General features: G+C 41.4%; 1 protein-coding gene across 3 annotated transcripts in view; it reads right to left on the reverse strand.

Moving 5' to 3' along the window:
* LOC115466823 (NACHT, LRR and PYD domains-containing protein 3-like) overlaps positions 1 to 24,299 on the reverse strand; it is a 124,423-nt gene that overhangs the window by 65,060 nt on the left and 35,064 nt on the right. For 2 of the 3 annotated variants that reach the window (XM_030198366.1, XM_030198368.1), the window contains exons 2-3: positions 21,256 to 21,553; positions 9,410 to 9,442 (exon numbers count right to left, since the gene is read on the reverse strand). In XM_030198366.1, the coding sequence (XP_030054226.1) occupies positions 9,410 to 9,442; positions 21,256 to 21,529 (307 nt within the window). In that variant the 5' untranslated portion in view covers positions 21,530 to 21,553. Of the gene's footprint in view, positions 1 to 9,409; positions 9,443 to 21,255; positions 21,554 to 24,299 lie in introns of those variants that run through there. The other variant, XM_030198367.1, reaches the window with a different exon arrangement.

The following is a 24,299-nucleotide window of genomic DNA, read 5'->3' on the forward strand; positions in this document are numbered from 1 at the left end:
CTTTTTGTGGACTTCAGAGAAAAACATCTAAAAATAGGTTTTGAAAATGATGATTTAGAAGTTTTTGTGAGAAAAATGTCCAAATACAGACTTACAGTGGGGGAAATAAGTATTTGATCCCTTGCTGATTTTGTAAGTGTGCCCACTGACAAAGACATGAGCAGCCCATAATTTAAGGGTAGGTTATTGGTAACAGTGAGAGATAGCACATCACAAATTAAATCCGGAAAATCACATTGTGGAAAGTATATGAATTTATTTGCATTCTGCAGAGGGAAATAAGTATTTGATCCCCCACCAACCAGTAAGAGATCTGGCCCCTACAGACCAGGTAGATGCTCCAAATCAACTCGTTACCTGCATGACAGACAGCTGTCGGCAATGGTCACCTGTATGAAAGACACCTGTCCACAGACTCAGTGAATCAGTCAGACTCTAACCTCTACAAAATGGCCAAGAGCAAGGAGCTGTCTAAGGATGTCAGGGACAAGATCATACACCTGCACAAGGCTAGAATGGGCTACAAAACCATCAGTAAGACGCTGGGCGAGAAGGAGACAACTGTTGGTGCCATAGTAAGAAAATGGAAGAAGTACAAAATGACTGTCAATCGACAAAGATCTGGGGCTCCACGCAAAATCTCACCTCGTGGGGTATCCTTGATCATGAGGAAGGTTAGAAATCAGCCTACAACTACAAGGGGGGAACTTGTCAATGATCTCAAGGCAGCTGGGACCACTGTCACCACGAAAACCATTGGTAACACATTACGACATAACGGATTGCAATCCTGCAGTGCCCGCAAGGTCCCCCTGCTCCGGAAGGCACATGTGACGGCCCGTCTGAAGTTTGCCAGTGAACACCTGGATGATGCCGAGAGTGATTGGGAGAAGGTGCTGTGGTCAGATGAGACAAAAATTGAGCTCTTTGGCATGAACTCAACTCGCCGTGTTTGGAGGAAGAGAAATGCTGCCTATGACCCAAAGAACACCGTCCCCACAGTCAAGCATGGAGGTGGAAATGTTATGTTTTGGGGGTGTTTCTCTGCTAAGGGCACAGGACTACTTCACCGCATCAATGGGAGAATGGATGGGGCCATGTACCATACAATTCTGAGTGACAACCTCCTTCCCTCCGCCAGGGCCTTAAAAATGGGTCGTGGCTGGGTCTTCCAGCACGACAATGACCCAAAACATACAGCCAAGGCAACAAAGGAGTGGCTCAGGAAGAAGCACATTAGGGTCATGGAGTGGCCTAGCCAGTCACCAGACCTTAATCCCATTGAAAACTTATGGAGGGAGCTGAAGCTGCGAGTTGCCAAGCGACAGCCCAGAACTCTTAATGATTTAGAGATGATCTGCAAAGAGGAGTGGACCAAAATTCCTCCTGACATGTGTGCAAACCTCATCATCAACTACAGAAGACGTCTGACCGCTGTGCTTGCCAACAAGGGTTTTGCCACCAAGTATTAGGTCTTGTTTGCCAGAGGGATTAAATACTTATTTCCCTCTGCAGAATGCAAATAAATTCATATACTTTCCACAATGTGATTTTCCGGATTTAATTTGTGATGTGCTATCTCTCACTGTTACCAATAACCTACCCTTCAATTATGGGCTGCTCATGTCTTTGTCAGTGGGCACACTTACAAAATCAGCAAGGGATCAAATACTTATTTCCCCCACTGTATGCCACTTTTTGGATTTTTTCTCTTTTGGAAATGAGCACAATAGTCTACAGCATCAAACGCTGCTGGTATAACAAACTATAATAATACTATATACTTTACTAAAGGATTGCTGAGCGTCAACCCGGAACTACCGCTGGCCCAACGCGGCTGCCGGTGGAAACACAGTAACATACTAGATGACAGCAGAAAAAGACCTGCACGGTCCATCCAGTCTGCCCAACAAGATAAACTCATATGTGCTACTTTATGTGGATACCTGATCTTGATTTGTTCCTGCCTTTTTCGGGGCACAGACCGTAGAAGTCTGCCCAGCACTAGCCCCACCTCCCAACCACCAGCCCCGCCTCCCCCCACCGACTCTGCCACCCAATCTCAGCTAAGCTTCTGAGGATCCCTTCCTTCCAAAAAGGATTCCTTTATGTTTATCCCATGCATTTTTGAATTCCGTTACCGTTTTCATCTCCACCACCTTGAGTTCTGCCTTGAGTGTGCACCATTTCCGGTTCTATGAAAAATGCCTCCATAATTTCTAGTGCGGCGTTAACCTGGCGGTAATTGGCGCTGCCTGGTTACCATTGGGTTACCAAGGGAGCCCTTACTGCCACTTCAATGGGTGGCAGTAAGTGCCCTCCCCCCCCGCATTGCCACGTGGTAAGAATAATCTTACTACATAGCCATGTCTTTTTTAGGGGCTTTTTACCCACTGCGATAAAAAGAGTCCTGACGTGTGGCAAAAATGGCCCCACTGCTACTGCAGGGCCCTTTTTACCTTAGCATGGTAAAAGGACCTCTCAATGATAGTTCAGTCTTCTACCTCTGATATCTGAGATTTGGTAGGGATTGAAATGAAATTAGTAGATTCCTTTAAATTGTTTTTATGAAAAGAATGCTTAGCTAGAGCTGTTCTATCATACTGTCTGCCATAAATAACTTCTGGAATATTTTTAGAAAGAAACAAACAATCTGTCACATTGAGTCTAGATTGTTGCTGCAATTTGCTTTGTTGCCTACTACTTCTAATGCTCGAAAATGCTGGTGTCAGCAGAGTAGGAATCAAACTGCCAGCTATTCATGAGGTTTCATTCCTCAATAATTCCAATCCCAGCTGAAGTAAACAAAAACATCTTAACCAATGCATTTTTTTAAAAAACACAGGACCACAGAATTTAACAAAAATGTCACGATTGTGACTGTATTCCATGCCTACACTCACCTCCGGGTGACCAGGTCTATGGCTGCTGTGGACTGTCTTCTTTCTGTTTCCCAGACATGTTCCAGAGTTCATTCCAGTCCTGATGTTCCAGCACTCCTGGTGCTTCTGCTGCCAAGCCTCACCTGTGACCTCATCTGTAATTGCCTTTATTATGCACCTGGGAACTTTCAGACTTGTCTTTGCAACAGAGGTCTTTAGGTGAGTTTTCATCTGTGAGTGCTTGTTGCAGTTCCAGCCCTGCTAGTTCTTGTTTTGTCTTCAGTTTCAGCTCTCTTCCTGCTTGTGTCTGCCCTGTTGGTCTTTAGCTTCAGCCCCCTTCCTGCTTGTGGCTGCCCTGCTTGCTTTCAGCTTTCATTCCCGCCTAGCCTGTTCCAGTATCCTGAATCCTGTTCCAGTATCCTGAATCTTGTTCCAGTATCCTGAATCTGGTTCCAGCCAAGTCAAGTCCGTTCCAGCATCTGGTTCCAGCCGAGCTAAGCCAAGTCCGTTCCAGCATCTGGTTCCAGCCAAGCCAAGCCAAGTCCGTTCCAGCATCCGGTTCCAGCCAAGCCAAGTCCGTTCCAGCATCTGGTTCCAGCCAAGCCAAGCCAAGTCCGTTCCAGCATCCGGTTCCAGCCAAGCCAAGTCCGTTCCAGCATCTGGTTCCAGCCAAGCCAAGTCCGTTCCTGCATCCGGGTCCAGCCAAGTCAAGTCCATTCCACAATTCTGTCCAGCCAAGCCTGTTTGAGAGTCCTGAATCTTGTACCAGCCTCTCTGTGTTTAGTCTCGCTTCCTGTTGGGTGGTTCACCTGCTGCTGCTGGTCCCCAGCAGTGACCCAAGGGCTCACTACTCCGGATCATTCCTCACAGCTGTGACAAAAAATTGATAAATTAATGACTTACTGTACAATGTGTGCCAGCAAGTTCTCATGAAAAAATATTATAACAGTAAATCTAGAAAGTCACTTCCAGAATTTTCATCAGAGTTGCATCCGAAGATGCAGATGAAGGGGTTTACAAAGGGGCGGGGCTTTCACACCCCTTTGGTACGATGGCTGAGGTGTGATGCTTCAGGATTCAGCATGACTTAAATTCCTTGAGATGATTTCATCAAGCTCATTATCTTCCCACACCCCAAGTCTCCCTTCTCAGCTCAGCCAGTCCCAATTAGATGTTCATGAAGAAATGCTTTGCACTCTGATGGTTGTTAAGATGGTGAAGGCAGTAGATGAATAATGCCTCAGGATTCTGCGTCACTTATAAATCCCTTGAGATGATGTCATCAAGGGCATGATCTTCCCACACCCTGAGGCTCCCTTCTCAGCTCAGCCAGTCCCAATTAGATGTTATTGTACAGTTGCTTTGCACGCCGATGGTTGTTAAGAGGGTGAAGGCACTTCCTGTATCCTTTCCCATGCTCTTCAGGTCAAGCTTTTCCCAGCAGCAGGCAAACAGGTCCAGTTACTTCAGATACTACTGCAGTACTAAGAAGTGCTGTAGGAAATGCGGGTCCATCAGATGCCATGATAGAACTGAGGAGCACTACAAGGACTATGTAACACTGTGATGGGGTCTAAATTTCACTCATCAATATTGATAATAAAATCTATGCTAAAATTTTGGCCACTAGGTTTCAAAAAATTCTCCCCGATTTAATCCATAGAGAACAAAATGGTTTTACTCCAGGTAGACTAGCCAGTGATAACTCTCGGTTTCTCTGGAATATTTTGGCCACAGCTAAATATTTGACTGACTCCTTTTTTGGATGTATCTTTAGACATCGAAAAGGTGTTTAATAGGATTAAGTAGGACTATTTATTTCATGTATTGCATTGGTATGGTTTCAGCTCCAAATTTATTGAAATGAATGATTCAACACCTGCATAAAAACCTATTGGCAGCCATTGCTGTTAATGGTACAGTTACTCAATTTTTTCCACTAAAGAGAAGCACTAAACAAGGTAGTCCCCTGTCTCCCCTGCTCTTTGAGGGGGTCTTTTACTAAAGTTTAACTCAAGTTATTTGAAGCAGGGCTCATAGCAATAAAATGGGTCCTGCTGCAGATAATTCAAGCTAAGCTTTAGTAAAAGACCCCCTAATTTAGCTCTGGAACCCCTAGCTATTGTTATTAGAGCTTGCCCTGAATTTCATCGGCGGATGAGTACATAAGTATTGCCACACTGGGACAGACCAAAGGTTCATCAAGCCCAGCATTCTTTTTCCAACAGTGGCCAATCCAGGTCACAAATACCTGGCAAGATCCTGAAAACGTTCAATACATATTATGCTGCTTATACCAGAAATAAGCAGTGGATTTTTCCCTGTCAATTTAATAATGGTCTATGGACTTTTCCTTTAGTAAGCCGTCCAGACCTGTTTTAAACCCCGCTAAGCTAACCGCCTTTACCACATACTCTGCCAACGAATTCCAGAGTTTAATTACATGTTGAGAGAAGAAATATTTTCTCTTAAATTTACTACTTTGTAGCTTCATCGCATGTCTCCTAGTCCTACTGTTTTTTGAAAGAGTAAACAAATGATTCATGTCTACCCGTTCAACTCCACTAATTATTTTATAGACCTCTATCATATCTCCCCTCAGTCATCTTTTCCTCAAGCTGCAGATCCCTAGCCACTTCAGCCTTTCCTCATAGGGAAGTAGTCCCATTCCCATTATCATTTTTGTTGCCCTTTTCTGTACCTTTTCTAATTCCACTATATATTTTTTGAGATGCGCTGACCAGAATTGAACACAATATTTGAGGCATGGTCGCACCATGGACTGATACAAAGGCATTATAACATTCTCACTTTTGTTTTCCATTCCTTTCCTAATAATACCTAACATTCTATTTGCTTTCTTAGCTGCCGCTGTACACTGAGCAGAGAGTTTCAACTTATCGACAACGCTGAGATCCCTTTCTTGGTCAGTGACTCCTAACGTGGAACCTTGCATTGCATAGCTATAGTTCAGGTTCCTCTTTCCCACATGCATCACTTTGCACTTGCTCACATTAAACGTCATCTGCCATTTAGACGCCCAATCTCCCAGTCTTGTCCTCTTGTAATTTTTCACAATCCTCCCGCGATTTAACGACTTTGAAAACCTTTGTGTTGTCAGCAAATTTAATTACCTCACTAGTTACTCCCATCTCTAGATCATTTATAAGTATGTTAAAAAGCAGTGGTCCCAGCACAGACCCCTGGGGAACCCCACTATCTACCCTTCTCCATTGAAAATACTGACCATTTAACCCTACTCTGTTTTCTATCCTTTAACCAGTTCTTAATCCACAATAGGACACTACCTCCTATCCCACGACTCTCCAATTTCTTCTGGAGTCTTTAATGAGGTACTTTACCAAACACCTTTTGAAAATCCAGATACACAATATTGACTGGCTCACCTTTATCCACATGTTTGTTCACTTCTTCAAAGAAATGTAGTAGATTGGTGCGGCAAGATTTCCCTTCACTAAATCCATGTTGGCTTTGTCTCATTAATCCATGCTTTTGAATATGCTCTGTAATTTTGTTCTTTATAATAGTCTCTACCATTTTGCCCAGCACTGACATCAGGCTCACCGGTCTATAATTTCCCGGATCTCCTCTGGAACCTTTTTAAAAAATCGGCGTTACACTGGCCACCCTCCAATCTTCCAGTATCACGCTTGATTTTGAAGATAAATTATATATTACTAACAATAGTTCTGCAATTTCATACTCTGGGATGAATACCATCCAGTCCAGGAGATTTGCTACTCTTCAGTTTGTCAAATTGCCCCATTACATCCCCCAGGCTTACAGAGATTTAATTCAGTTTCTCTGACTTGTTAGCATTGAATACCATTTCTGGCACCGGTATCTCTCCCAAATCTTCCTCGGTGAAGACCGAAGCAAACAATTCATTTAATCTCTCCGCTGTATTACTTACTGTCATTAACTCCATTTCCCCAATTTCAGGTTATAAAGTGAATTGGTCAAAATCTGCTGTCATGCTTCTAAACCCCTGTATTTTAAAACATCATTTAGGACATCTTCCCCTTACTTGGGAACCACAAAAAATTAAATATTTAGGTATATTGTATGTTTCCACTATAGATAAATTTATGAAATTGATCAGTAAATCTATCATCTCACTTGCTAAATCCCTTCTAAACTCCTCGTCTCCCCTATATTTCACTTGGTGGGGTAAACTGGAAGCCATTAAAATGGTTTTGGCCCCGAAGTTAAATTACATTCTTAGTATGACCCCTTTGCCTTTTCCAAGTAGTTTACATAAAAAGATTGACTCTCTTATTAATGAGTTTCAATGGAAGCATAAACCTCCTCACATTTCACATACAAAACTTAAGCTTATCTGGGATAAGCATGGAATTAATCTCCCAGATTTTAGACAATATCACTCAGCCTTTAGACCTTCTCAATTGTTATTATGAGTGCAGAGGGAATTTAGCAGAGATGCTGCTAGATGGCTTTCTTTTGAAGCATCCTTGGTGTATCCATGCCCACTATGTCTGCTCCCTTTAATGGATAAATATCACTACCCTAAGCCCTTTCGACTCCTGAAGGCTTCTGCCTGTGCTATTCGGGAATTCTGAAACGTCACCAAGATTAAAGTTGAAACACTGGATGATGTTCCTCTCTGGCATAATTCCATATTTGATTCCTTTTGCTTGTTACAACTAGAATCTATCTGGAAATCCAAGGGTCTGTGGTGTTTATCACTATTATTTCTTAAAGAAGCTTTGGCTTCATAGTTTGACTTGCCACTAACCCATTCTATTTCCTGAACACAGGTTACTTCATATATATCCTCATTCCAGTCAGTCAATCTCATCTTTAACCACCTCCACCTCGGAGTTTGCCTCAGTGTGTCAACAAATAATATTAGGCAGAAAGAAAACATCTAATCTATACAAAAAATTACACGACTCTCCTGTTAAAGTTTACTTTTCTCCTGGAATCTATATGGGAAAAGGAACTTGATCTATGTTTAGCTGACTTTGTCTGGATGTCCTTTTGGTGTAAAGTAATTAGACCTACTAAATCCATGGCAATAACTCAAACTTCCTTCATCACGTTACATAAAGCTTACTGGACCCCTTCTAGATTGGCTAAAGTCAGGAAAATGTCCTCTCTGGATCTATGCTGGTCCTGCTCGGTTGAACAAGGCTCACTAGCCCACATGATTGCAAGAATGTCAAGGCTTACAGGGACCTCATATGGAATAGAATGGTGTTAATTTTTGACTTACCTAAAGACTCAGTTGTTACCTACAAAACAATAGTCTTATGTTCATCTGATCCTGATATTACCATAGATATTCATCAGAAATTGTTTAACATTATGCTTGCAATTGCTTTGCACCTTATCATATGCAACTGAAGGACAATTCAAAGCTGAATTTTACAGAATGGTGGAGCCATGTTGCTCTGCACTCAAACAGCACAACCTTCAGTCCTCTTAAAGACTGCTACCAGTAACACTATTACCTAGGATTTTAAGTGCTAAGCATCTTTACAGAAGATTCTGCATTCTTCTTACCCTTATGTATGCAATTCACCCATTATTCTAGTACAAATTATGGATGCTCTTTGGTACTGTTTGATGTTACTATATTTGTTGTATTCTTATAAATGAAAATTCTGTCAATAAAATTTATGAAAAAAAAAATTGCCTGGATCAGGAGTCCAATACACTAAAAAGCTGAATATCACAATTCAGGCATTGATGATGATAAGTGTTGTAATGATTGCACAGAGGGCTGCTGTGCACTGCACGGAGGCAGCTAGTGCTTGGCATTCAGAAGTACAGTTTTCTCAGGCAATCCCCCAATCAGCAAGTTTTCCTGTGACATTCAGGAGTCCTTTTACAAAGGCGCGCTGAAAAATGGCTCGTGAATTTTGGGCATACGCCAATCCATTTTTTAGCACACCTGTAAAAAAGGCCTTTTTTTGCCGAAAATGGACATGCGGCAACATCAAAATTGCCGCGTGTCCATTTTGGGTCTAAGACCTTATCGCCAGCCACTGACCTAGCGGTAAAGAATCTAGGCGGTAATGACCTACGCGCGTCAAATGCCACTTGGCATGCGTCCGTTACACGCGCCCGAAACTAAAAAAAATATGTTTCAGACACATGTATCAGACGCGCGCCAAAAATGAAATTACCACAAGAGCCACGTGGTAGTTGGGCGGTAACTCCATTTTGGCACGGCTTAGTTAAAGGGCCCCTCAGTGAAAATGGTTCTCCTAAACAGGCTCCCTGCCTGAAGCAATTTCACTCTTTCACTGTGTACATGTGACAATCAGCGAATAGTTATACTACACATGACAGACTGTCACATACGACTATACTACTGCAGAGAGTGTGGAACCTTCATACACAGCTGTAGTATTGGCGATTCCTATAGAATCTATGGAACTTTCACCTAAGGCTATCACATCAAGGAACACCGCAAGGAGTGTGACATCTTCCTAATCAACTTTATTTCAAATCGGTGTCTAGCTCTGAGAAATATTTACCAGGTTTGGGCGTTTTGAGATCCTTGACAGTGCCTGAAAGAGATGAAAATGGAGAAAATCACGCATCTGTTGGAGTCTAGAAGATGAGATTTCAGGTTCTACTCAATCATTTAACCTTACTGTGATTTAGGACTGACAATGTCTGTCTTGCTCTACCTCTTCCAGTTCAGTCTGAGCAGCAAGCTGTTTTATGCTCATGCTACTTGACTTTAGCCTTGAGCTCTGGAAAGGAAAAATTCTCCAAGCTTTCACTTTTTGGGAACAATTTTCAAACTGCCCACATTAATGCAAAGTCTATGAGTAAGTTTTAGCCATGGACTTTGCAACAAATTTCAAAGTGAAAGGAAATGTATATTTTCACCTTGTTGCAGCAGGTACAAACTACAAAGTACTTGTTGACATCTGCAATTGACTTTTCTGCACGTACCTTTTTCATGATAAATAACTCATTTAGATTTGCAAATGTAATCTATAAACATTATTTCCTTCCCTGTTCCTCCAAGCTAAATACCCCCTTGGAAATTCTACTCAATTTACATTCATTGTGGGTCCTCTCCTCGCCCCCTGCATACTTTTAGCTGGGTAAAGGTTGGGGGGGGGGGGGGGGGGAGAATTTTGAGAAAGCTCTTTCGCTCTTGTAAATTGATACATACCTGGCATACATAGCTATTGAATTTGCTAGCTATGCTAGAATGCTGTTTGAAATTTGTTGTTAAAAGCAGGAAAAGTTCCAGTGCACACCCACCCCGTCCCTAACAAAGTACTGCAAAAATAAACAACCACAACATTAGCTAAATGGTGCAAGAGGTAAAATAAAAAAAATTAATTAAAAAAATATATATGTTTTTTTAACAAATCTAGGAGAACCCAATAACTTGAGTGTGTGTTTCATGATTATTGGGCCCTTTTACAAAGCCACGGTAAAAAGTCCCCTGTGGTATGTGGGCGTGTTTTTTAGGCGTGCTGAGCCATTTCTTACTGCAGCTGGGAAAAAGGCTATTTTTTAATGACCGGGAAATGGGCCTGCACTAATATAAACCTATTTATGGCCTGAGCCCTCACCGCCACCCATTGACCTAGCAGTAAGGGCTCATGTGCTACCCATGTGGTAATCATGCAGTATGCTCCAATGTGGGCGTGCTGCTAGTTTCCACCAGGAAGCCCCCCTGCAGTAGTGCTAATTGGGCGTGTGCTAACCGTATGTTAGCCCTTCCATGCCTCTGTAAAAGGGCCCCTACCGTAGTAGATCAGGTGTCCTTAAATAAAAATAAAAATCAGACAAAAGATTGCAAATTAATACTGTCAAGTACTAAGCATCATGTAAATAGAAACAACAAACATACTTTGAAATGTCTATATACGAATGCCAGGAGCCTAAGAAATAAGATGGGAGAGTTAGAATATATTGCACTAAATGAAAAATTAGATATAGTAGGCATCCACAAAATGGAAACAACTACAAAGAAAATATAAATACACCATCAGACAAACTAAAAGAACATACTATAAAACTAAAATTGGGCCAGACTACAAGGACACACATAAACTCTTCCAACTCATAAACAAATTACTTAATACCACACTGGTTACTTCTAATAACACAGACACCCCATCAGCAGACAATCTTGTGAATTACTTCAAAGAGAAAATTACTAAGCTTCGTCTCACAATACCGATCAACACCACTGATTACGCTAACTTCCTTGAATGTTTAGATACATCACCTGGGGAATATCCAGCAGACCGGTCATGGACCAACTTTGACACACTCTCGATCGATAACATCTCCCAATCGCTTGGTAGATACGCCAAGTCACAATGCAAATTAGATACCTGCCCTAGCAACCTTATTCCGGGAATAACGTGTATAGAATGTTTGTACGTTTGGGAAGCTTGCCAGGTGCCCTTGGCCTGGATTGGCCGCTGTCGTGGACAGGATGCTGGGCTCGATGGACCCTTGGTCTTTTCCAAGTGTGGCATTACTTATGTACGTATAAGATATGCCACTCAAGAACTCATAATAGACCTCACAAAGTACCTAAACTACATGCTAGAAAATGGTCTTTTCCCAAAGGACAAGGGAAATAGTTTACTTACTCCTTTACCCAAAGATGCAAAGAAAAGTGCAAACGACTTAACCAGCTACCGTCCAGTAGCATCTATCCCACTGATAACCAAACTTATGGAGGGCGTAGTGACGAAACAGCTCACAACCTACCTAAATAAACACTCAATTCTGCATGAATCACAATCAGGATTTCGGTCAAACCACAGCACCGAAACAGTACTAGTGACTTTAATGAATAAATTTAAACAAACAATTGCAACTGGCACTAACATACTTCTCTTACAATTTGACATGTCCAGTGCCTTCGACATGGTCAACCATGGAATATTACTACATATCCTAGAATACTTTGGAGTTGGAGGGAATGTTCTTAACTGGTTTAGAGGACTCCTGACCACAAGATCATACCAAGTAACAGCTAAAACGGCCATATCAGCCCCCTGGACACCTGAATGTGGAGTCCCCCAAGGATCCCCTGTTGGATTATTTGTAGTAAATAATTAGCAGATTTTATACACACAGCTTCAGCTTTAGAAATGTTAATTTCTTTTCTTCATCTCTCTCACATACACCCCAGAATAATTCACTGCTGAGTCACTTTAAAGTTGAAGTAACAAAACATCTGTTTACTCACAGTTTGTAGTTAGATTATATTCAGACAGGCTTATATATACATAATACTATACATTTGGTTTATCAGCTCTTTCCATGTGCTTAGATGGTAATGGATGCTCACACCACAGATCCTCAGGTTAGGAGAGACCATTAGAGCTCCATGTGCTGTGCCTAATCACCCCCACAGGAAGTTGCATGGGTGTGACCTCTCTAAGTAATTCACATCAGAGGTCACAGAGTAATCACAGAGAAAAACATTTCTGACAGGCAATGCATGTAAAATACAATACATTCCAACAAACCCCTTCTCATGCATAACTGTCATGCAATTATTAATTCATACAAAGTCCAAGCTTTATACGCAGATTCTCAAAACGTTCTCTGGGTAACGGTTTGGTCATGATGTCAGCTGTCATCTCACTGGTGTGACAATAGTGTAGACTGATGACCCCTTCTTTCGCCAACTCTCGCACGTTGTGGTATTTCGTTGCGATGTGCTTGGTGCGTGACTGAACCTTGTCATTCTGTGACAGTCGGATGCAGCTCTGATTATCTTCCATTATCTGGATTGGTCTCTGTTCAGCTATTCCAAAATCCAGCAAAAGTTTTTCAATCCACATCAGTTCTCTGCATGCTTCTGATACAGCCACATATTCAGCTTCTGTAGAAGACAGACTCACAATACTTTGTTTATGACTGGCCCAAGAAATTTGTACATTTCCATACATAAACACATATCCACTTGTGGATTTATAATCAGAATGATCCCCTGCCCAATCTGAATCACAGTAACATATTAGTTTTGGATTACTATTGGCTGAAATCTTTAATTTACAATCAATGGTACCTTTTAAATACCTTACCATCCTTTTAACTGCAATCCAATCTGATTTGGTAGGTGAGCTGACCCTTCTGCTCAAAATTCCTACTGCATTTGCTATATCAGCCCTGTATGTGGTAGTCAGATATAAAAGCTTACCTATGGCTGATCTATATTGGATGTTATCTGGTAAAGGTTCTCTTACTGTTTCATCCTTCAGAAAATCAGTGATCATGGGAGTGCTTACAACTTGGGCATCTTGCATACCTAAACTTTCAATAAGCTCATTTATTTTCTGCTTCTGGCTTAGAAGATAAGAACCATCATTTTGTTTCTCAATTTCTATACCAAGATAGTATGACACATTACCAAGTTCTTTTATTTCAACATTCTGGTTTAAATATTTTACAATGTCCTTGTACTCTTGCTCACTTTCGCTTGCAATGAGCAGATCATCAACAAAAGCTAAAATGTATGCATATTGTCCATTTCTGCACCTAGTGTACAAGCATTTATCTGCTTCACCTTGCTTAAATCCTAAATTTGTCAATATTTCATGCAATTTGTCATTCCAACATTTTGCACTTTGCTTTAATCCATAAAGACCTTTGTTTAATTTACACACTAGCTGTCTTTGTTTTGTATTTATGAAACCTGTTGGCTGTTCCATGTACAAGTCTTCAGTTATATCTCCATGAAGAAATGCTGTTTTCACATCAATGTGGTTGACTTGCATGCCTTTTGAGACTGCAATGCTCAGAAGTGTTCTAATTGTCGTGTGTTTCACTACAGGTGCAAACACTTCATCAAAATCTTCTCCATATTTTTGAAGATATCCCTTTGCGACTAATCTGGCTTTATACCTTTCCACTTTTCCTTGTGCATTCCTTTTTAACTTGAATACCCATTTGCATCCTATAGCTTTCTTGCCAGGAGGTAATTTTGTAAGAATCCAAGTATTATTTTTATGCAATGAATCAATTTCTTCTTGTGCAGCTTTACGCCATTCAGCAGCTTCTTCTGCTGGCATTTTCTCAATCTCATCCCATGTTAAGGGCTCTTGAGCTTCTGCTGACTTTGTTAGGTAAGACAGTCTTGGGGGTGGAACACCTTTGTTTTCCCTGGATGAGCGTCTGACAACAGGTTGGTCCGACCTTTCCGCATCCTCTAAATCTGAGAGTCCTTCTCCAATTGATTCCCCTTCTCCAACTGTACTGTCTTCTTCAATGATCCTTTCTGTGTCTGCTTCCTCTGCCTGTTCCTCGTTAGATACAGATGAGTTGCTTTCAGACATCTGCCTTGGTATGGCATTTATATACACTGGCATGTCTATTATGGTTCTAGTTTCATATTCTGGATGATAAGGCTCATCTGGGATAATCCAGCCTTTATCAACCCTTTTGTTTTCATCAAAATATGTAACATGTCTTATGCCAACAATGCCAGTTTTCAGATTCAAAATTCTATATCCTTTGTGTCCTGGAGCATAGCCAACTAAAATGCCCCTTTCTGTTGTGGAATCCAGCTTATGCCTTCTTTGCTTTGGTACATGAGCATATGCTGTAGTTCCAAATGTTCTTGTGTGTGACAGGTTTGGCTTCCTACCATGCCATGTCTCATGTGGTGTGCGCTCAGCGCCTTTAGTTGGCATTCTGTTTTGTAGGTACACTGCTGTGAGAATGGCTTCCCCCCATAGTCTTTTAGGGAGATTGCTATCTGACAGCATACATCTGGTCATTTCCACAATTGACCTAAATTTTCTCTCTGCAACAGAATTTTGCTCTGGTGTATAAGCTACTGTTGTGATATGCTGAATGCCTTCTTGTTGTAGAAATGTGCGCATGCTTTGTGAAGTGAACTCACCACCATTGTCGGTCTGAAGAACCTTTGATTTTCTTTCAAATTTATTGCTCACCATGGCTACGTATTTCTTCAGCATGTCTGTGACTTGACTTTTTTCTTTCAGCAAATAGGCCACACAGTATCTAGAGAAATCATCCAAGAATATTAGCACAAATCTGTTATTTCCCAATGATGGGATATTAAACGGTCCACATAAGTCACTGTGTATTAAGTCCAGTACTTTATTACTCCTATTTCCTGTGTATGCAGGAAATGAGGGTCTCACACCTTTTTGAGTAACACAGTCTATGCATTTCTCCATTTTACCAGTATCTGCACTTATTTCAATGCCTGTAGCAAGTTGCTTACTGTAAAGATCCTGGATCACCTTAAAATCACGATGTCCCAGGCGGCGGTGCCAGATTTCCAGACTACATTTACCATCATTCTTCCTTACTTGCGCCATATGTGAGGCTTCACCTGAAATGCTCAGTTTATAAACATCATTATGCATAAAAGCTTCAGCATACACTTCATCATTTTTAGAGATTGTGCACTTACTGTTTTCAAAATGAATCACAAATCCCTTCTTATCTAATGTAGATACACTAAGCATATTGCAAACTGCTTGGGGAATATACAAGACATCACTTACAGGAATTTCTTTAACTTCATTAGACACTTTGCATTTTAAGAATCCAATGCCTTTTGCTTGGATCTGAGTAGTCCCTGCGTTTGCAGTATGAAGAACACCTTCTTCTGGACTCATTTCCTGAAAGAAATCCTTACAATTGGTTAAATGGCATGTGCTCCCCGAATCCAAAATCCAAGTACTTTCATTTGAATTATTATTTACCATAGTCAAAGATTTTTCTGCCATTAGAAAGCTATTATGTTTATCATTGTCTTTCATACATTTTCTGCTTGGAAAATTCTTTTGTTCCATTGGCTTAGGTGAGCTAGAGGGAGTGTTTTGTGTTTCCTTACACCATTTAGATACATGTCCCTCCTTTCCACATGAGTAGCAAATCAGCTTGCCCTTGGGTGGAGTTTTCCCATAGCTCCGCCTTCCTCTATTCTTTGCCAAGAAATTTGTTTCATTTCTCTCTGACTGTCTTTGAAAACACATCTCCTCAGAATCATTAATTATGCATTCCTGCCTGAGTTTTGATGCTGCCTGTTCAAAAGATTGCCCTTCAATGGCTTCATTTACAGACCTAAAAACATCAAACTTCTTTGATAGTGAGGTAAAAAGAAATGCTCTTTTCAATGCATCACACATGGGAATTCCAGAAAGTTCTAACTTTTGAAATGAAGACATAAGATGCATAATGTGATCATTACATTTACCTTTATCCCTTAATTTGGTCTCATTTAACTCTGCCAACCAAATTGGTTGCTGTTTTGCATATGTAGTTGCATACATAGTTCTTAGCTTATCTAAAATTTCGTTTGCTGTATCTTTTGCTTCCAGCAATATGGCTTGTTTCTCTGAGAGAGCTTCAAAAAACATGCACTTCACATAATAGTTTGCATTGTCCCATTCAGCCATATTTTCAGCTGTTCTGTTTTGGTCTAAACACATACTTAATTTCTTTGCTTGAAGGAGACATTTGAATCTTAGTTCCCACTGCTGATAATTAAATTCAGTTAATTTAGGCACCTTGAGAGAGTAGAAAAATGGTGAATTTCCTCCCTCAGCCATTGCTTAGCCTGTTTGGTGTGTGGGGGGGGAGAGAGAGACAGACTGAATCTTTCTTTTAAAACTTAAGAGAAAAATTTGGCTTTTTCACTGCCTGGTAATATTTCTCTTCTTCCTTTTTCAATTCCTGGGCTGGGCCCATAACCCTTTTGTTGGATTATTTGTAGTAAATAATTAGCAGATTTTATACACACAGCTTCAGCTTTAGAAATGTTAATTTCTTTTCTTCATCTCTCTCACATACACCCCAGAATAATTCACTGCTGAGTCACTTTAAAGTTGAAGTAACAAAACATCTGTTTACTCACAGTTTGTAGTTAGATTATATTCAGACAGGCTTATATATACATAATACTATACATTTGGTTTATCAGCTCTTTCCATGTGCTTAGATGGTAATGGATGCTCACACCACAGATCCTCAGGTTAGGAGAGACCATTAGAGCTCCATGTGCTGTGCCTAATCACCCCCACAGGAAGTTGCATGGGTGTGACCTCTCTAAGTAATTCACATCAGAGGTCACAGAGTAATCACAGAGAAAAACATTTCTGACAGGCAATGCATGTAAAATACAATACATTCCAACATCCCCCCTCTCACCAACCCTCTTCAACCTAATGATGATACCACTAGCCAAGCTACTAGCCAATCAAAACCTCAACCCATACATATATGCAGACGACGTCATGATTTACATCCCGTTCAAAAATGATCTAAAAGAAATCACCCATGATATCAACCAAAGCTTCCAAATTATGCACACCTGGGCGGATGCATTTCAGCTAAAACTTAAAGCAGAAAAAACACAATGTCTTGTACTCAACTCACAACATAGTACAAGTTCACCACCATAACCACACCTAACCTTTCCCTCCCAGTCTCAAACACTTTGAAAATTCTTGGTTACCATTGATTGAAATCTCACACTCGAAAACCACGTGAAGAACACAACCAAGAAGATGTTCCACTCCATATGGAAACTCAAAAAGAGTAAAACCTTTCTTCCCAAGATCCATTTTTCGCAACCTGGTGCAATCAATGGTACTAAGTCACCTGGATTATTGCAACACACTTTACGTTGGCTGCAAAGAACAGACTATCAAAAAACTTCAAACAACCCAGAATACCGCAGCCAGACTCGTATTTAGAAAAACAAAATATGAAAGTGCAAAACCCCTAAGAGAGAAACTACACTGGCTCCCACTGAAAATATGTACCGCGTTCAAGATCTGCACGATTGTTCATAAAATCATTTACGGAGATGCCCCGGCTTACATGCTAGACCTCGTGGACTTACCTCCCAGAAATGCTAAAAGATCTGCCCGCATATTTCTCAATCTACACTTCCCCAGCTGTAAAGGATTAAAATACAAACTAACTCAAGCGACCAGCTTTTCCTACATGAGCACGCAACTGTGGAATGCACTACCAACCAGCCTGAAAACAATTAACGAAATAACTAACTTCCGCAAATCTTTGAAAACCTCTCTCTTCAACACGGCCTATCATGAGAATCCATAGCCTAATTATAACACTTCACTAACCCACCCTGACTCTGTAATTCTTCCCTCTACAACTGTCTGCTTAGCTATTTTTTTGTTATCTTAATCTTTGTAACATCAACTGTATCTATTACCCTGAAATGGCGATGCCATAACAGGTCTTTGTAAGCTACATTGAGCCTGCAAATAGGTGGGGAAATGTGGGATACAAGTGCAATAAATAAATAAATCTCTGAGACCTGGTGGAAGGAGGATAACCAGTGGGACACTGTCATACCGGGGTACAACTTATATCGTAGTGATAAGGTGGATCAAATTGGTGGAGGAGTAGCACTGTATATTAACGAGAGCCTTGAATCAAATAGATTAAAAATTCTGCAGGAAACAAAACACTTTTTGGAATCACTGTGGATTGAAATTCCATGTGTAAAGGGGAAAAGGATGGGGATAGGAGTGTACTACCGTTCACCTGGCCAGGATGAACAGATGGATGCAGAAATGTTAAATAAAATTAGGAACACAAACAAATTGGGCAACACAATAATAATGGGTGATTTCAATTACCCCGATATTAACTGGGTAAGTGTAATATCGGGGCCCGCTAGGGAGGTAAAATTCCTTGATGAAATCAAGGACAGCTTTATGGAGCAGCTGGTACAGGAGCCGACGAGAGAAGGAAAAATTCTAGACCTAGTCCTTAGTGGAGCGCATGATCTGGTGCGGGAGGTAATGGTGCTGGGGGCCGCTTGATAACAGTGATCATAATATGATCAGATTTGATATTAGCTTTGAAGTAAGTACACATAGGAAATCAAATACGTTAGCGTTTAACTTTAAAAAAGGAGACTATGATAAAATGAGAAGAACAGTGAAAAAAAAACTGAGAGAGTGAAATGTATTCCACGTATTAAAAAAGGAACATGGAAGACCAAATGACAGCTGGCATGGTTAAAAAGTGAGGTGAAGGAAGCTATTAGAGCTAAAAGAAAATCCTTCAGAAAATGGAAGAAGGAACCGACTGAAAATAATATGAAACAGCATAAGGAATGTCAAGTCAAATGCAAAGCGCTGATAAGGAAGGCTAAGAGGGATTTTGAAAAAAGATTGCGTTGGAGACAAATACACATAGTAAAATTTTTTTTAGGTATATTAAAAGCAGGAAGCCGGCAAAAGAATCGGTTGGACCGCTAGATGACCGAAGAATAAAAGGGGCGATCAGGGAAGACAAAGCTGTAGAGGAGAGATTAAATTAATTCTTTGCTTCGGTCTTCAACGAGGAAGATTTGGGTGGGATACCAGTGCCGGAAATGGTATTCAAAGCTGATGAGTCGGAGAAACTTAATGAATTCTCTGTAAACCTAGAGGATGTAATGGGGCAGTTCTACAAACTGAAGAGCAGAAAATCTCCTGGACCGGATGGTATTCATCCCAGAGTACTGGTAGAACTGAAAAATGAGCTTGCGGAGCTATTGTTAGTAATATGTAATTTATCCTTAAAATCGAGCGTGGTACCGGAAGATTGGAGGGTGGTCAATGTAACGCCGATTTTTAAAAAAAGTTCTAGAGGAGATCCAGGAAATTATAGACCGGTGAGTCTGATTTCGGTGCCAGGCAAAACGGTAGAGACTATTATTAAGAACAACATTACAGAGCATATTCAAAAGCATGGATTAATGAGACAAAGTCAACATGGATTTAGTGAAGGGAAATCTTTCCTCACCAATCTACTACATTTCTTTGAGGTGGTGAACAAACATGTGGATATAGGTGAGTTGGTTGATAGTGTGTATCTGGATTTTCAGAAGGCATTTGACAAAGTACCTCATGAAAGACTCCACAGGAAATTGGAGAGTCATGGGAAAGGAGGTAGTGTTCTATTGTAGATTACAAACTGGTTAAAAGATAGAAAACAGAGAGTAGGGTTAAATGGAGAAGGTTAGTTAGTGGGGTTCCCCAGGGGTCTGTGCTAGGACCACTGCTTTTTAACATTTTTGTAAATGAGCTAGATATGGGAGTAACTAGTGAGGTAATTAAATTTGCTGATGACACAAAGTTATTCAAAGTCGTTAAATCGCCGGAGGATTGTGAAAAATTGCAAGAGGACCTTACGAGACTAGGACACTGGGCGTCTAAATGGCAGATGACGTTTAATGTGAGCAAATGCAAAGTGATGCATGTGGGAAAGAGGAACCCGAATTATAGCTACATCATGCAAGGTTCCACGTTAGGAGTCACGGACCAAGAAAGGGATCTAGGTGTCGTCGTTGATGATACGTTGAAACCTTCTGCTCAGTGTGATGCTGCGGGTAAGAAAGCAAATAGAATGTTATGTATTATTAGGAAAGGAATGGAAAACAAAAATGAGGATGTTATAATGCCTTTGTATCGCTCTATGGTGTGACCTCACCTCAAATATTGTGTTCAATTCTGGTCGCCGCCTCTCAAAAAAGATATAGTGGAATTAGAAAAGGTGCAGAGAAGGGCGACGAAAATGATAAAGGGGATCAGACGACTTCCCTATGAAGAAAGGCTAAAACAGCTAGGGCTCTTCAGCTTGGAGAAAAGGCGGCTGAGGGGAGATATGATAGAAGTCTATAAAATAATGAGTGGAGTTGAACGGGTAGATGTGAAGCGTCTCTTTAAAACGAATCTGAGAAACGTTTTCTTCACTCAACTTGTAATTAAACTCTGGAATTCGTTGCCAGAGAATGTGGTAAAGGCGGTTAGCTTAGCAGAGTTTAAGAAAGGCTTGGACGGCTTCCTAAAGGAAAAGTCCATAGACCGTTACTAAATGGACTTGGGGAAAATCCACTATTTCTAGGATAAGCAGTATAAAATGTTTTGTATATTTTGGGGATCTTGACAGGTATTTGTGACCTGGATTGGCCACTGTTGGAAACAGGATGCTGGGCTTGATGGACCTTTGGTCTTTCCCAGTATGGCAATACTTATATACTTATGTAGATGACAGCAGATAAAGATCAATTGACCTATCTAGTCTACCTCTATTGTTGTCTCCTACTTTGGGTAGATAAGCACATACATTTCCATATTTAAAACAATATCAGCTTCCCATTGCATCTTTTATCCAACCACTCACCCCTATTCTCACCACTACCCTCAATGTGGGCAATTTTGAATAATCTGCAGAGCCTGGCAATTTAAGCACTACAAATCCGCAAGCCATTTTGAAATATATTTCTTGTATCCCTAATCATGCTGGTAGTCCATAGATTCATTTTCCATGAAAACAACATTGTTTTTCAATGCATCTGCTCTACTACAGTGATACCTACCTATCAGGTTTGAGGCCTGCTTGTTCATATTGATTCTGCAGAGGATCTCCCTTGCTTTCTCCAAGTAACTGTCGGGGAAATAGTCTTTTAAGAGGACTGATAATTCATTTGGAGAGGCATCCCTAACCTCTATTCTGGGAAGGATGACATCCTCCCTTTGCCCATCTTCAAGTAGACAATATTTAAACCTTTTTAAATCATACCCCCAAAGGTCCTCCAGAACTCGCAAAAGATTGTCTTCATGATAAGGTTTAGAGGAGGATGAATATGCCATGGTGCTGTTACAGCTTCAGAATGCCTGTATTAAAAAAACAATGAAAGAACAACATCAAGATCATCATACATCTCTGAGTCACTGGAGAAGAGAGAAGCAAGATCAGACCTGCTTGTGTTTCAGTGCATGCTGGGAAATGCAACTTTAAAATTCATAAGAAAAATAGAACTAAGAGTTCCACATTCACTGAGGCAAAAGAAAAAAAAAGACAAAAGAAAAACAGGCCTCTAATGGCCTGTTTCTTATTCATTAGACCCTTCTGGTACTCCTAAGCAAAAGTAAAACAGGGGTCCTTTTACAAAAACGAGCTAACATTGTACAGTCCTTGTAGAAGTGCTGTTTCATACACTTTAGCTAGACTGTCAGCTGAACCATAGTATAGAACATCACTCTGAAGACTCAGAACTTTTGAATAAAAACTCAGTGGCATACCTAGGGTAGTTGACGCCCGGGGCTCACCATTTTTTAACACCCACCCTCCAAAATCCAGTACTAGGCGTACCGAGAATACAAAACACTCAGGACCTATAGAGCAATTCTACCATACCATAAGCAGTCATTTCTACAAATCACACAAGGAAAAGGAAAACATCTTAAACACTACAGTGAGCACTAGAACATCAATTCACCTATTGTAAAACGAAACCAGACAGAATAGTACAGATTGTCGATCCTGCACAGTCAATGCCAACTGAAAGCCATGTCTTTTTCACAAACACAGATACACCCTAATCCACTATAGAATAAGTAATAATAAACTTTCTATTTAGACAAAAATTAAACTGAACCCCCAAGATGCCAGACTCTGCATACAATGCAACACCATAGAAACAGAAAATGGCCCCTAGTACTGTGCAAAATATAAAGACAGCAGATGTAAATTTGAAAACAACAAATACCAATCACCACTTTACAAATTAACAAATATAGAAAATAAAATAATACCATTTTATTGGACTAATACATTTAGTTTTCAGAGGCCAAAACATCCTTCCTCAGGTCAATACAGTATAGTGCTGTTACAGTATCCTATCCTGACCTGAGGAAGGGGGTTTTGTTCTCTGAAAGTTAGTCAAAATGTATTAAAATTAGTCCAATAAAAAGATTACCTTATTTACGTGTTCTATTTATAAACATTTATTAACACATCTACAATACTACTTTATCCTAAAGCAAAAAAATAAAAATATATATTTTATTTACAGTTTGTTGTCTCTGGTTTCTTCTTTTCACTGTCTTCCTTCCATCTAGCATCTGCCCTCCCTCCCTGCCCATTCAATCCACTGTCTGCCCTCTCTCTCCTTTCCACCCAAATCTGCCCTCTATCTCTGCCCCTTCCATCCACCATCTGACATCTCTCTCTCCCCCTTCCATCCACTGTCTGCCCTTTCTATCCCTTCCATCCAGTCTGCCCTTTCTCTCTGCCCCTTCAATCCACCATTTGCCCACCCTCTCCCATCCATCCAGGGTCTGCCCTCCCTCTCACTCCCCCTTCCATCCAGGATCTATCCGTTCTCTCTCTCTCTCTCTCCCTGCCCCCTCTTTTCAGCTCCCAGTTCTAGCCCCATTATCCCACATCTTCCACCTGCCCCCCTTTTCAACCCCCAGTTTCAGCCCCACTATCCCACCAGTCCTCAGTTTCAGCCCCAGCCCTTTTCTCCCACCAGTCCCGAGCTTCAGCCCCCAGCCACTTCTCCCTGTCCCCCTTTCAGCCCCCAGTTTCAACCCCAGTCCTTTTCTCCCACCAGTCCTGAGTTTCAGCCCCAGCCACTTCTCCCTGTCCCCTTTTCAGCTCTGTTCCAGTACTAGCCCCCTTATCCCACCTACCCTCCTTTTCAGCCACCAGTTCCAGTCCCCTTCATCCACATGCCTTGCATTAGGGCCCCCCTTTTCAGCCCCAGACCCATTCTCCCACCTGCCCCTGGCATGGCCCCATTCTCCCTCCTGCCCCTTTCTCAGATCCCAGTTCCAGCTCCAGGCCCCTTCTCCCATCTGAACCCCCCTCCCAGACCCAGTCCCCTTCTCCCATCTGAGCACCCCCCCAGACCCAGTCTGTCCCCTTACATAGTAACATAGTAGATGACGGCAGAAAAAGACCTGCACTGTCCATCCAGTCTGCCCAAGAAATGTGCCACTTTTTTGTGTATACCTTACCTTGATTTGTACCTGTCTTTTTCAGGGCACAGACCGTACAAGTCTGCCCAGCACTATCCCCGCCTCCCACCATCGGCTCTGGCACAGACTGTATAAGTCTGGCCAGCACTATCCCCGCCTCCCAACCACCAGCCCCGCCTCCCACTATCGGCTCTGTTATCCAATCTCGGCTAAGCTCCTGAGGATCCATTTATTCTGAACAGGATTCCTTTATGTTTATCCCACGCATGTTTGAATTCCGTTACCATTTTCATCTCCACCACCTCCTGTAGCAGGGCATTCCAAGCATCCACCACTCTCTCCGTGAAAAAATACTTCCTGACATTTTTCTTGAGTCTGCCCCCCTTCAATCTCATTTCCTGTCCTCTCATTCTACCGCCTTCGTATCTTCTCCCATCTGAGCCCCCCACTCAGTCCCAGCCCCTTTCTCCCATCTGAACCCCCCAGACCCAGTCCCCTTCTCACATCTAAGCCTCCCCCCTCCACAACCCAGTCCCCACCTGCCTACCAGCTCTGTTGACAGATGACCCTCTTCTCCTGCCATCCGGCAGGCACCCAGCCTTTAAAAAAAAACCTGTGAAGCGCCTCGCGTCTGCTCTGCTGTAAATGAAGCAAA

This window comes from Microcaecilia unicolor, chromosome 3 (assembly GCF_901765095.1).
Source record: "Microcaecilia unicolor chromosome 3, aMicUni1.1, whole genome shotgun sequence".
NCBI lineage: Eukaryota > Metazoa > Chordata > Amphibia > Gymnophiona > Siphonopidae > Microcaecilia > Microcaecilia unicolor.